Source organism: Sorex fumeus, unplaced genomic scaffold, assembly GCF_029834395.1.
Source record: "Sorex fumeus unplaced genomic scaffold, SorFum_2.1 ptg000122l, whole genome shotgun sequence".
NCBI lineage: Eukaryota > Metazoa > Chordata > Mammalia > Eulipotyphla > Soricidae > Sorex > Sorex fumeus.
Window position 1 is genome coordinate 59,451,336 of NW_026606179.1, and position 14,402 is coordinate 59,465,737.

Sequence of the window (14,402 nt, forward strand, 5' to 3'; positions counted from 1 at the left end):
TATGAAACAACATGAGGCTGACTCCTAAGGACTGTAGATACACGGGACAGATAGGTTGCTCCATAGCTGGAAGCCTGCCTCATGAGCAAAGGGGAGAAGGCAGCTGAAATAGAGAAGGGATCACTAAGAAAAAGATGGCTGGAGGAACCGGTCGGGATGGGAGATGTGTGCAGAAAGTGGATAAAGGACCAAACATGATAACCTCTCGGTCTGTATTGCAAACCATAAAGCCCAAAAGTAGAGAGAGATTATGGGGAATCATGTCTGCCATGGAGGCAGGGGGAGGATGGGAAAGGGGGGGTATACCGGGGATATTGGTGGTGGGGAATGTGCACTGGTGGAGGGATGGGTGTTTGATCATTGTGTGATTGTAATCCAAACATGAAAGTTATAACTATGTCACAGTGATTCGAAAGAAAGAAAGAAGAGAGAGAGAGAGAGAGAGAGAGAGAGAGAGAGAGAGAGAGAGAGAGAAATTAAAGACCCCTGTACACCAGGAGTGATTCCTGAGCCCAGAGCCAGAAGCCCCTGAGCATGGCGGGGTGCAGGGGTAACTCTGAGCATCGCCAGTTGCAGGAGAAGCCCCAGGATCGCTGAATGCAGAAGTAGCCCCTGGGCATCACTGCGTGTGGCCCAAACTCTTCCACACACCCCCACCCCCCTTCGCAGAAAAGAAGGAAAGAAAAGGTGTGGGCTGGGGGGGTGGTTCGGCCAGTAGGGGCGCGTGCCTTGCGAGGTCCACTCAGGTTCCGTCTCGGGCATCCCATAGGGTCCCCGGCCCCCTATAGTGCCCTGAGCCCCGTCAGGAGTGACCCCTGGGCACAGAGCCAAGAATAAGCCCCGAACACCCCCGGACAGCCAGGTGAGCCCTCACCCCGCCCCCAAGAAGAGGGCAAGGTCCAGGAGGGTGCGAGGGCGCGGGGAGGGCGCTGAGTCACGCAACCGGGCCGGGGGAGTCCGGCCTGGGTCCTCACTCCCCAGTCCGGGCGCCCGGGTCCAGACACAGCCCAACACGTGGCGGGGAGGGGGGGGAGTCCCGCATGAGAACGCGGCTGGGGCGTGATCGCGCACCCCCAGGAGCTGCCCGGCCTCCCGCAGGCCTCGGGGTGCCCAGGTGAGCGGCGCGGCGGCCCCGCGGCTCCTGCGCTACGGCGGCCCGGACGCTCAGAGCAGGTGAGGGCGGAAGCGCAGCGCGGCGCCGGCTTCTGCCCGGACCGCGAGTGAGCAGGCGCAGTCCCGGACTTCCGGGCGCGCACTTCCGGCCCCTCTCCTAGCAACGGCGGGACGCGTTTGGGCATCACCGCGCAGGGACTCGCCGCCAGAGTCATGGTAATTCTGGGCCCTCCGCTCGCCCGGCTGGGTCCGCGCAGGAGCGGCGAAGGCTGGGAGCTCCAGAAGCTTCTTGGAGGGGGCAGAGGGAAAGCCTGGACGGGGGCGGGGGCGTTGGAGTGGGGGGGCGGAGATGACGGATGGAGAGGGGCGTTGTCTTGGGGAGGGGGCATATCTGGGGAGGAGGGAATTGGGGTTGCCTTGGGCCGGGGTTACCTGGGAGAGGGAACATCGAGAGAGAAGAGAGCGCGGGAATGCCAAGTCTCCTGACCCAGGGAAGCCTGCGAAGGGCAGGGCGAGTCGGAGAAGAGAAACATCATCCTGGGGACGAGGGAAGACGGGGGAAGCAACCGGCGCACAAGGCATCCAGGAGCAGAAAAGGGGACCCGGAGGGAAAGGGGGGAGGGGGACACACATGATCGTTTGTATGAGCCATGCTGGTGATGAGTGAAATAAAAAGGCAAGAGTAGCCAGGCTTCATTAAAGGAGTGACCGCAGATGCCAAAGCACAGAGCCTAGGTGAGAGGTGTGTGTGTGTGTGTGTGTGTGTGTGTGTGTGTGTGTGTGTGTGTGTCTTTTTTTTTTTTTGGTCCTTTTGGGTCACACCCAGCGATGCACAGGGGTTACTTCTGGCTCTGCACTCAGGAATTACTCCTAGCTGTGCTTGGGGGACCAGATGGGATGCTGGGAATCCAACCTGGGTTGGCCCCGTGCAAGGCAAGCGCCCTACCTGCTGTACTATAGCTCCAGCCCCAGCGTGTGTGTGTGTGTGTGTGTGTGTGTGTCTTAACACTAGCATGTTAACTCAGCGTACTGCCTCTTAACACTAACCTGCCTGGATCCTGTTGCAAGGGGCTGGGGGGGGGGGGGGGGGCGTAGGGTATTAATGTGGATTTACAAGTATTCTAATCCTAAATACTTTCCAGGAAGAAATTCTGCCTTAGCAGTCAGTAAAATACCTATCTTCGCTGGCCGACAGGGAGTAAACCAGTAGAAACCACTGTGCTCAGTTGTACCCTCTTGGTCTGTGGGGTGCACCCCAGCTTTGCACAGAAGGAAACCCCATACCCAGCCAGTCAGAGATTCTCAGGGTGGATCTGAAGGTGCAAAGCAGCATGGTGGCAGAAACTAAGGAGTTCACGATAGAACACAGTGAAAAAGAACAAAGCCATTATGAGTGGAATGAAGGGGCCTGGGAAAGGGGTTCAGAAGACTGTTAGCAGGACCCAGAAACCCCGAGAGAGGACAGAAGAGAAGGAGGGCTGGTTAGAGAGGGGCCAGTTTGGAGATAAATCAAAAAGATCAGCAAGGTCAGGCCGGAAAGAGAATGGCAGCAGGTAAGGAGCTTGTTGGATCCCAAGCACAGCACACCGTCCCCAAGCTCCATCAGGTGAGACCCCGCAAAATATAAATCAGCAAAGTCGGTCGGGAGTTGTGGATCCTGTCTTAAAGAGAGAGGAACTGAAATAAAAAACGGAGCCTCTGACCACTTGAGGGAAGTGCCTCCCAACCCATGTGAGACGCAACCCATAGTTGAACCGTCATCAGATGCCCCAGAAATACCAAGTAGCACAGACTGGATGCGAGGCAGGAGAGCTGTTCCTCAACCATGTTTTTTCAGCCTCTGGTCTCTTCAGGAGAAAGCATCTGGCACTCCAAGGTCATTAGTGCTGCTATTATTTGGTAATTTCTGAACAGGCCTCAGGATCAGGGCTTTCATTAGAGTATCATTCATATGCTCACTTTTCATTTTGTTTGTTTCTATGGTGCATTTTATTATTATCACGATCACGATCATCCTGTTGTTCGTCGATTGTCTCGAGCAGGCACCAGTAACGTCTCCTTCTACCTAGCCCAGAGATTTTAAAAGAGCCATTTCAATGCTCTTTCAGGATTAGGAGAATGAGATCCATCATTGTTACTGGTATTTGGCATATTGAGTACGACATGGGAAGTTTGCCAGACTCTGCCGTGCGGGCAGGATACTTTTTGTAGCCTGCCAGGTTCTCCAAAGGAAAGATAATAAGATGTCGCGAGCTGGGTTCGCAAGCTGGGTTTTATAGTCTCTGCATCTTGGCCGTTGATGGGACCAACCTGGTCTGTCGGCAGCTGGTGGGTGTGACGCCTACCTACTAGAAGATGGGGGGTCTGGGTGGAGAAGGCCCAGTCCCAATCCGAGTAGGTTTGGAGACCTCAGCCCCAGGACCCGCATGCCTGGGTTCCTCCGCCAGTTCTTTCATGCCAGTTCTTTTATTATTATAATAATATGGTATTTCCTTTTTTGTTCAACATGTAGTTTTCTTTTTAAATGTGTTGATTTAAGCTGTTATCAGTAGATAGCTTAAGTAATGTGCCCAGTAAATAATATAGATGGTGTTCATATTGGCCGGGAAAAAATTTATGTGAATAGTATACAAATGCCCCAGATTCAGAAAATACCTGCCCCAGTAGCAGAAAAGAGGAACTAATTGCTTCTGCACACATTATCTGCAAAAGAAAACTGTTTTTCTACTAAAGCAATGCTGTGTTCACTGAATGATGACAAACTTCCATCAAGAGTCTCTGGGGGTGACTGAATTTAGAATATCCAGTAGTTATTATAAAAACTGTTCAAGTTTTTAAAAAAAGAACAGTTTTAATTTCAGCTATTGTAAAGGAGAAGAAAACTTACTGGTAGAATATAGTCGATGCTTAAGTTTCGTTCAGAAAACTAAATTTAAAACCAAAAATGACAAGGTTCCAACATTATCATTCATAGTTGAGCATGCAGTTTGCTCTGAGACCTAGGACAGTGTTAAGGAGAATCCTTGATTCCTAAAATATGTTGTATCACATAATTTCCTGAATTTAATCATCTGAGTGCCCAATTAGGTAACCTTTAGAATGACAATAAGATTTCTCATTAGGGCATACATTTATTCAGAGGGAGGCAATGATATAGCTCTGCAAATATTTAAAGAAATTTTAATTTCAGATCAGAAAGATCAAGAGTGGAGTAGATTTCTGTTTAAAGGAAAAAATTTCTAGCAAATATAGACTATTAAAATTAGCATAAAGCTTTCTGTCTCTAAAAGAATTATGAAGAGATTTTTCCAAGTTATATAGAGGGTGTCGATATAAGACTTAAAAATTCAAAGTTCTCTTCCAAAAAGAAGAGATTGTTTCTGAGATTATAGCATCCAGTGTTCTAGGTCAAGGCAATACCAAGTACATTTTTTTTCTAAGCATCATTATCTTTGGCACTGGGGTTCTCACAAGGAACCCAAATTAAAGACCCTTTAATTATTTGCTTTCTGATCTCTTCTAGGCAGAGGTGGAGGAAACCCTAAAGAGAATTCAGAGCCATAAAGGGGTTATTGGAACCATGGTCGTAAATGCAGAAGGTAAATCTAATCTCAGGCTGCCTTCTCCACAGAATGAAACCAACAACAAACCAGGAACCTGTTTGTTGCACGATGCCTGCTACACATTGCTTTGAATTTGAGATTTTTAAAAAAGCATTATTTATATGTAGATATAAATAATGCTTTTATTTATATGTAGATATAAATAATGCTTTTATATATATGCACATATATATCTCTCCAGATATATATATGCACATATATATATATATATATATATATATATCTCCAAGTTTTTACTTATCAAAAGTCTACTGAGAATCTATTACATGCCAGTTACTCTAAGATCAGGGACACAAATATAAAGAGAGATGTCTAGACTTGTCTAGGTATATTTAAAAAACACTGCACCGCCTAATTTTCAAACCTGTGATAATTCTTACCTTTCAGGAGTATCAGCAGAACTATATTAGACTATCATTGTTGATAGCTGTTTCTTTTTAACATAATACATGGTAGAAGCTTTAGTCTTCATTTTACAATTGTTTCTCGTGCCAGACTTATAAAAATCTTCGAGAATGAATTTAATTAGAATTTACAATATTTTTTGTGTGTCTAGATATAAGAGAAACTACACACCTCAAACTCTGAAATGCATAGATTTATACTAGGAACTTGCTGTATTTCCCTAGTCCCTGTGAACACGCTATAAACCAGACTGGTCAATCGAGCAAACCTGGCACTTTTCTGCGTGCTCAGCTGGGGTGCCAACCTCTTACAGGCTGCTGCTGGCTTTACTGCCAACTCAGGCTTTTATAAGGGCAAGTGGTGCCACGAGTCCCAGAACATTAGACGAAACAAGAGGAGCTACTTCACATACGGTGCAACCAAAGATCTGGTGCATTGCCAGCTCGGAGCTTGGCAGCCACAGCTAATCATTATTTTGGAGCAAATCCATCAATAAATATTTATTGAGCAACTAGCACCTGAAAGTCTGCTTAAACTCTGACTTCAATCCCCTTTTCATTAAAAAGTGGAGAATAATCTACTTTACTAATGGCTCTGATAATGCAGTAAAATAATTATTGTCGAGTTTCTGGCATAACACCCAACACTTAACAGAATTATAACTAAGTACTCCTGAGAGTATGGGGATTTTTTATTTATTTTTTTTCAGTTTCGACTTTATTATTTTTTATTAGTAAAACACCATGAGGTACAGTTATAGATTTATCAATTTTTGTGCTTGGGTTTCAGTTATACAATGATCAAGTACCCATCCCTCCACCAGTGCCCATCCTCCACCACCCCGGGTGTCAGCATCCCTCCCACCCCCCATCTCCTCCGTCCCACTCTGCTTCAGTAGCAGGGCATTCCCCCTTGTTCTCTCTCTCTTCTTTTGGGTGTTGTGTTTTGCAAGAGAGGCATTGAGTGGCAATCATACTTGGTCTATAGACTACTTTTAGCATGCTTCTCCCACCCTGGGAGGGTCCTCACAACACCCTTTATTTGGTGCTCTCTTCTCTATCTGAGCTTCCTTTTCACCTAGCACATGTGGCTGGCCTTCAAGTCATGGAGCAAAATTCCTGGTACTAATCTCAGCCATTCCTGGGTGTTAGTCTCCCGTTTTGTTGCTTTATGTTCCCCAGATGAATGCAATCTTTCTGTGTCTGTCCCGCTCTTTCTGACTCATTTCGCTTAACATGATAATTGATGGGTATCACGAGCCCCGGGTAAAAGATTCAGTGTGTTTTACAATAAAATTTTTAAAAACCAACTTAATGCCCAATGAGTAAAATGCATTCACCTCACTCAGGTGGTCGGGGGAAGGAAACTTTAGTCTCATAGCTAAGTCAAGAGCTGCCCTCTGATTCCCAGGAGTATCCCAGACATAGCACATGCTTCCATTTGTATGGATTTTAGTTCTAGACCCTTGCATGAGCTCTCACGCACCTTGCAATGGCCAGCCTGCGGTGCTTCAGAGAGATGCTGAATTTGTTTCCTGCGGCTGCCTTATATAACACAGTAGCATTGGTGGCTTAGAAATTAGAATTTCACCTCTAAATTTGGAAGCTAGAGATTGAAATTAAGGTGTTAACAGAACCCAGCTCTGACAGGTGTTCAGGGGAGCCCCTCCTGACTCTTTCCCACTTCCTGGTGTTGTCCAGAAATCCTTGGCACTCCTTGGCTGAGAGACACATCCTCCGATCTGCCTCCGTGGCTTCTGGCATCCTCCAGTCTTTCTCACTTGTGAAAAGGAGACATAATTATTGCAACAGGGTACAACTTAATTCAGTGTGACTTCAAACCAGTTCATTACATCCGCGTAGGCCCTATTTCCAAGTAAGGTTGTATTTGGATATTTGGAGATGAATTGAATTTTGGAATAAACTGTTCAACCCAGTACAGGTGCATTCATCTCTGGCACCCAGGACAACTCATCTCACATGTTCTTCTAGAAGCTCTTGTCTAAAGGTCATTATCCGAGCATTGTGAAGCATGTTTGAAAAATGTCCATAGCCTTGAAGCCACAATTCCAATTTATTGTAATGGAAGGATGCCTATTTGGAGCAAAAAAAAAAAAATCCAATGAAGCATCACGTATAATACCAGCAGAAAATTGAATAATAACTCCCAACAGTAAGTTTAAATTATATAATGAACCATTGGGCTGGAACGATAGCACAGTGAGTAGTAGCACAGCATTTGCCTTGCACGCGGTCAACCCGGGTTCGATTCTTCAGTCTCTCTCGGAGAGCCCAGCAAGCTACCAAGAGTATCTCACCTTCATGGCAGAGCCTGGCAAGCTCTCTGTGGTGTATTTAATACGCCAAAAACAGTAACAGCAAGTCTCACAATGGAGACGTTACTGGTGCCCGCTCAAGCAAATCAATGAACAATGGGAGGACAGTGACAGCGTGATGAACCATTATCCTATATATAAAGTATCAATAAATAGAATCATGAGGAACAATTTACAATGCTAGGTGAAATAAAACATTGAGTGAACCAATATGTTAGGTGAAATAAAACATTGAATGAAACAATATGTAATCAGTTATATAGGCAGACACATACATACTTAAATACGGAAGGAAAAGAGACATGTTTTGGTGATTATCTCTGAGCAAGGAGAGTAAAAGTGATTTTTTACTTTATTTTCAAGTGGTTGCTCAATTTGCACTTCTCCAAAGGCCAAGAAATACTATTTTTAATACCCATTAACTTCCACTGATTCAGCCTACTAGGACAATTGTTGTAATTCAAGGTGTTTTTCAGGAATCTCAGTTTAACCTCTTCCCCAAAAAACAGATGAGGGTCTCATTTTTTTAGGAACAGTATAATAACCAGAGTGTACAAAAAGCATAATGCTCTGCTCCCATTCAGTAGCCTGCAAGGTTTGACAGGGAAGTGCCATTCATTCTAGGGCAGCTCTCAGAAGTCCCGAGAAATCTCCTCCTGGGGAATGGACTAGAGATGGTGTTTCCATGTTCTTGTTCTTTCTGAGCTCTTGAGCCTATTGATCCTAGGAGACTCATTTCCATGGGCTGTAACATGCTTCCGCATCTCCTTAGTGGTCAGGCAGGCCCTCTACCGTGTCCTACACTTAGATTTCGTCTCCCGCCATGTCCAAGAGCATACTCCAGTTTCACTGTCATAAAAACAGGCTCTCGATAGAATAGAAATCAACTTAGCCCAATGCCAACGGGTAGAGGAGCTTTATCAGATTAGTCTTTCTCTTAAGTATTGGCTTCACATTTATAAAAGTGTTCATCGTTGACAGTATCTAATCATTAGATGCTTAGGTGACACTTGTACATGTGTTTGTGTCTGAAAATATGTTTTATGTATTTTTGTTCCCAGAAAATCATACATCACATTCTTATACACATAAGAATATAGGTAGGTGCTTAATTTCAAATATTCTTGAGATTTCACAACCCATCATTTGAGCTTTATTAGATTTTACCAACCGATTCCTTTTATTTCTGAATTGTAACTTGGTTCAAACCAAAGCGTGTACATACAGTTGAAGAAAACCCACTTCCTGGGATTGCAGAGTCCTATTTTAAATGAGTCCCATAAATTTCAGAATATCAGAATCATATTTTTGGTTCCAGGACATTAGTTTTAGGAATTTACCCTACCCCTATATACCAATGAGAAACGGCACACACAGGACCATTCTGCTCTTGCTTTTAAAAGTCAGAGGCTGGGAGCAGCCTAGATGCCCATCAGGAGTTTCTATTAGTTACGTGTATCACAATCCATCCGTTCAACTGTCACCTGCCCTTATGTATATTGAAATGGAGCGATTGCTTAAGTGCACTGAATTTTTGAAAGGTATGGAGTGATGCGATTCAAATAAAGAGTACAAACAAATATACTTTGATAGACTTAGAACATCTCTGGGAAAGTACCAAACAGAGAGGAAACTGTGGTCACTTCTCAGAAAGGGAAGTGGGTGAATTCTCTTGCCAGGTACTAAAATTACTTTTTAATAAGTTGGCTTTTTTAAAAAATTATTTCACATGGTACCAAGTATCTTTGGCTGATTTTTCAGGAGTCTCCAGTTGGCCTGAAACCCTAAGAATTCTGTGGTAGGTGCTTACAATTCAGAAAGGCTAGCTGGTTTATTTATTGACTTGGATCATGACTAGACTAACTAAACAGGTCTGAGCCTCTGATTCATAATCTTGTCATCTACGTTTTTAAATAATTTATTCTGGTTGTATTTCTTGTTTTGACACTGTGCAATGCAGGCTTTGTAGGTGCTCACCATTCAGGATGCAGAATAAAACTGTTCATCAGAAAGTGCTCTTAAAAGGTTGAGTGCGGAATTTCAGCCTCCGGCTTATTAAACACACAGCCTGATGATAGGCCTTTAGATGGTAAAGTCCTGTGTCACTGGTTTCTGGGGGGAAACACTAATGCAGAAATTAAGTTTTACGTAATGGCTTATTTCCAACATAGGGAAGTATTTGCTTCACAGTGGTCAGCAAGATGGATTCTGGAGAAAATGGTCTTCTCAAAAGAAAAGTAAACCCATCTGTCACTGTGTCAAAATTGAGGCACTCAATGAGTTTCACAAAAAACTAGCCAGATGTCCAGTGTATAATATTGTCCCATCTTGATTACCTGATTCTGGAGTTACCATCTGTGAACAAGATCCAGTTCTGATTCGGTACCATACGTGTAACATGACGAGCCGTGCTCGTATGTAACATACACAGCGTCACGTGCTGCTCCAGTCCCGCCCCTGGTGTAGCGTAAGTGCTGAGATCTGGGTGACCTGAATTAAGCTAGACTGAGTTGAACGGAATTGAATTACACTTGCATATTTGTCTGGCTAGATTTTTCCAGTTAAATTAATCGTTTCTGCTTTAAGCTCATAATGGGGAACAGACCACAAAGGTAATGACTTTATAATGCCTATCATATAAATGAAGAATAAATGCAAACCAGGCCAAATGGTGGTGTCTTTATTGCTGCTTCCCTAAAGAAACTCTAAGGTTTGCAGATTCCTGTGAAGACTCACTAAGATGTTTCGTCTGTTATTTCTGATATAGACTCTCAGGCTGACACAGTCACATATAGCCTTCTCTCTCTCTGGCTTTAGGGAAGAAAACTTGTGCTGCGTCACTGACTGAGTACGTCAAGGCTGACTTGCTATAGACACTGGGGGAATATAGTTTGCTTAGCAATATGTTGGCTTAGAGCTGAAATGATTAACTTCTAAATGATGTATGCACAGAAATGTTCATCTCACCGTCAGTTCAGATAGACACAGAGGCACAGAGATAAACACATAATACCAAGCAACTCGGCAGGAAGGGTTTGATGATATTTTGTTCCCATAGCATAGGGCAGCGAACAGCTACTGGGGCTGCAAGACAGTGCCCGCATTTCCTGAGCAAAGCCCTGGGCATGATCCCGGCCCTAGACAATGGCTTAAAGATAAAAACACACCAGTGCCCTCATCACCTAGAACGACAACTTCCGTGCCCATTTCAATGAAGACAAAAGTAACTACTCAGTTTGCAATTCAGGTGTGACCCAGCTTCGTTAAAAAATCCAGGTAAAGGCAAAAGAATTGGAAGGCAATAAACTAATTTGCGGTCAGTGTCCTGTCAGCTCACTTTTTCTTCCTCCTTACAAGTTCAGCATTTTCCAGTATTTTTCCCATGTGCGCATCCTGTATAAATGACCCCAAGCTAAATTTCGCGATAGGCATCCCGATCCGGACCACCCTGGACAACTCCACGACAGTGCAGTACGCGGGGCTTCTCCATCAGCTGACGATGAAGGCCAAGAGCACAGTCCGTGACATTGACCCCCAGAACGATCTCACTTTTCTCAGGATCAGATCGAAAAAACACGAAATCATGGTAGCTCCAGGTAATTTAACATTTCATCTCAACTTCAAGCATCCTTCGGCTTTCAACGGTACTTGGGTAAGGGCTTTATGTCAAAGAATAAGGGACCTGGTTTTTCATATGAAGTTTGACACCTTGGATTCATCAACAGTCACAAAATGAACACGTCTGAGTGTGAACATTCCGAATATTGTAGAACGCTGGTGAAGTTGGTGACGTGCTTGACCTCTGAAGTAACCAACTTTGCCCAGTTGCGTGCATTCTCAGTAATGAAAGAATCTAGCGGTCGGGATCATTTTAGATGAACTTGGCACAGTCTTTTCTGTTTGTGGGGATAAAAGTAAAGGGGGGGGGGGGGGGTCTGAGTCCTTCCTGGCCTGGGGCTGGGCAGGGAACAGCCAGTGGCTTCTTAGCAGAACCGTTCACCGTGTTGGCAGGTGTCAATGAAAAACTGAACCATGCTCCTCAAACCATTAGCCAGCAATCCCCTTGATTAGCAGTTCCTACCCCTGTCTTCTTTACCCAAAAGTAAAGATGAAACAGATGGGATGCTGGGACTTTAGCCCAAGCCAGTAAATTCAGAGTCCCTGGGCAGTGTCCCAACCAGGGCATTCTTTTGTTGTTGTTGTTGTTGTAGAGTGATAGCACAGCGGTAGGGCGTTTGCCTTGTACGCGGCCGACCCGACCAACCCGGGTTCAATTCCTCCGCCCCTCTCAAAGAGCCCGGCAAGCTACCAAGAGTATCTCGCCCACACAGCAAAGCCTGGCAAGCTACCCGTGATGTATTTGATATGCCAAACACAGTAACACATCTCACAATGGAGACGTTACTGGGCCTGCGTGAGCAAATCAATGAACAACGGGAAGACAGTCACAGTGACAGTGCTGTTGTTGTTGTTTCGGGGGTCACGGGGGAAGATCACAGCTGTGCTCAGGGCTTACGCCTGTGTTCAGGGGCTCAGGGATCGCTCTTGGCTGGCTCAGGGGACCATATGTGGACCAGGGATCACATCCAGGTCAGCTGCGTGCAAGGCACAGGCCCCTCCTCTGTCCCCCTGCCCCAGACCCTTCAGGGTAGTCACGTGATTATTATAAGAACCCAAAGGAGGAGACAATGGGTCTACAAAGGCCCAAGTGACACTAGAGAGAAAGGGCAGCTCTCAGCAGCACACACTGATTAAAGGGGATATTTGCCAAAGATTGAACCTGTCTGTGTCCCTCCGCAGATAAGGAGTATCTCCTGATAGTCATCCAGAACCCGTGTGAGTAGACTTGCACCACACCTATCCCGTGATGCCACGCCGAGAACGCCTGACCATGATTCTTACAGAGATAAGATACTCCGAGGAAACTCATCTCTTGCACATTCTGCTCCATTTTACACTTAAACCCACTAAATCCCTTTGCTATTTAATAAACCAACACTGGTATACTTGTCTCCTTTCCTCTGACGTCAGAGTCAAAAGTTCTAGTGAGATGCATTGTTATTATTATTATCATTATTATTCATTTGCAAGGGTTTTTTTTCAATCTAGAAGTTATTCATGAAGAATTACTGTCGTATCGTTTTTTTTTTATTTAGTTATTTATTTATTTTGAATACCCATCCCTCCACCAGTAACAATTTCCCACCACCACGGATCCCAGTAACCCTCCCACCCTCCATCCCCCCCACCCCCATCCCACCCTGCCTCTGTGGCAGGGCATTCCCTTTTGTTCTCTCTCTCCTATTGGGTGTTGTGGTTTGTAAGAGAGTTAAACCTGATTTTCAGGGAGAAACGCTGGGTGATTTACTTTCCATTGATCACTTTGTATATAAGGAGATGTCAATTTTGTTAACATGCCAAGGAGGATAAGGGCGTAGAGACAGGAGAAAAACCCAACTACTAACGGCTCATTGGATGCTCCCCAGGTTCGAGAGGGGCCGAGGGAAGTCGGAAGCCATGGGGCTCATTTGGGTGGTACTAGGCCTCAGCATCCCACCTGCCCCTTAGAAAAATCCTCACTGCTGTGTCCACTAAGTGGCCAAAGGGGACCAAGAGCAGGCCCGGGGCAGGGTGCATGCTTCTAAGGCTGAACAAGTAACTCCGGAGGTTTTTGTCTAGGTATTTCAATCATTCCAAAAATAATGACAATCATACAACAAATTTAACAGATTTCCACATACCCAAGCCTCAGGCAGGGTAAGTGTTAATACCCGGCTGCCTGCTTTAGGTTCTCCCTTTTGATCCCAAATTCAGCTTTCTCCTTTCGAGACAAGTTCCCTGTGACTGGGGGAGTCCTGTGTCAGCCCTCTGCCCCCCTTGCCCACTAAGCAGCTTAATTTCAACGGGGAGCGCAGGGGACACCCCCCCTCCCGCAAACCAACAGCAGAGTTCAGAAACAGGAGCGCACCCTGCACCCCACTTTATCACACGGCCCTTTTGCAGCAAACCACCAGCATCTCTGGCTCCTGATGCTGGTCCCACCCCTCTCCCCCCCCCCCCCCCCGCCCTCCACATCTGGAATGCTTTTCCTGTCACTCGGCTACAGAAACAGGACCAGCATGTGGCCTGTGGGTAAGCAACCAACAGGGTCCTCCAGTTCCTCAGCCGTCTCTCCTCCGTGCCTCTGTCCCCTCTTTCCCCTGACCCCTACTGTCGAGAACTCCAAGGGTCCCCGGGCCCTGCTCTGCCACCACCAGCCGAGTGTGAGCTGCTTGCCCAGCATGGCAGGGTTGATGCCAGCAGATGGTGTCCCAGCAGAGCGAGAGGACTGAGCTCGCCCCAGGGTGCCCGCAGAAAGACAGGCCAAGGATCAGGCCACTGAAACTGCAGCCCAAGAGTTCGGCTGCTCGCACACCAGACGGCTCCACCCCACCACAGGTCCCAGGGCCCCGGGAGTCTCTAAAGTGCTCTCTGGGTCACAAGGAACAGCTCTGGGCTGAGACCCATTCAACAGATGTCTAGAGACGGCCCAGGAACCAATAGGCCTGGCACAACCACTACAAGCCAACAGAGCCAACAGGAGTGGCTGGGCAAGGCTGTTGGGAGGTGGGGGGTGGGGGGGCTGCCCCATTTGCTGCACAAACCGTGGCCACTCAACAGCGACTCCTGCTGGCTAGTGGCAGGGAGTCCCAGGGATGGCCCTGAGAGGCCCCATGTTGGCCACCTGCTGGATCCTAGATTTATGAGGATGCTAACTCTGTCTCCAGGGACAGCACAACTGATGAGTAAATGAGCGTCACTGCTCCTTCCCTCCTAGAACAAGTTCCAAAGTGGCGGATGAACAAAGAAGCCAGAGACTGCAGGGAAGGGGAAGCCCTCGACAGCACGTGTCCTTGAACGCAATTTCCCTTCAAACTCAAGGAGGA

At 46.3% G+C, this 14,402-nt stretch overlaps 1 protein-coding gene across 1 annotated transcript; it reads left to right on the top strand.

Annotated features, from left to right (window-relative positions):
- The first annotated feature begins 1,258 nt into the window (after nt 1-1,258).
- On the top strand, nt 1,259-12,382 carry DYNLRB2 (dynein light chain roadblock-type 2). The gene is made up of 4 exons (XM_056136848.1): nt 1,259-1,329; nt 4,637-4,712; nt 10,905-11,072; nt 12,277-12,382. The coding sequence occupies exons 1-4, from the start codon at nt 1,327-1,329 to the stop codon at nt 12,318-12,320; spliced, it is 291 nt and encodes a 96-aa protein (XP_055992823.1). The 5' UTR covers nt 1,259-1,326; the 3' UTR covers nt 12,321-12,382.
- Nucleotides 12,383-14,402: the final 2,020 nt, after the last annotated feature.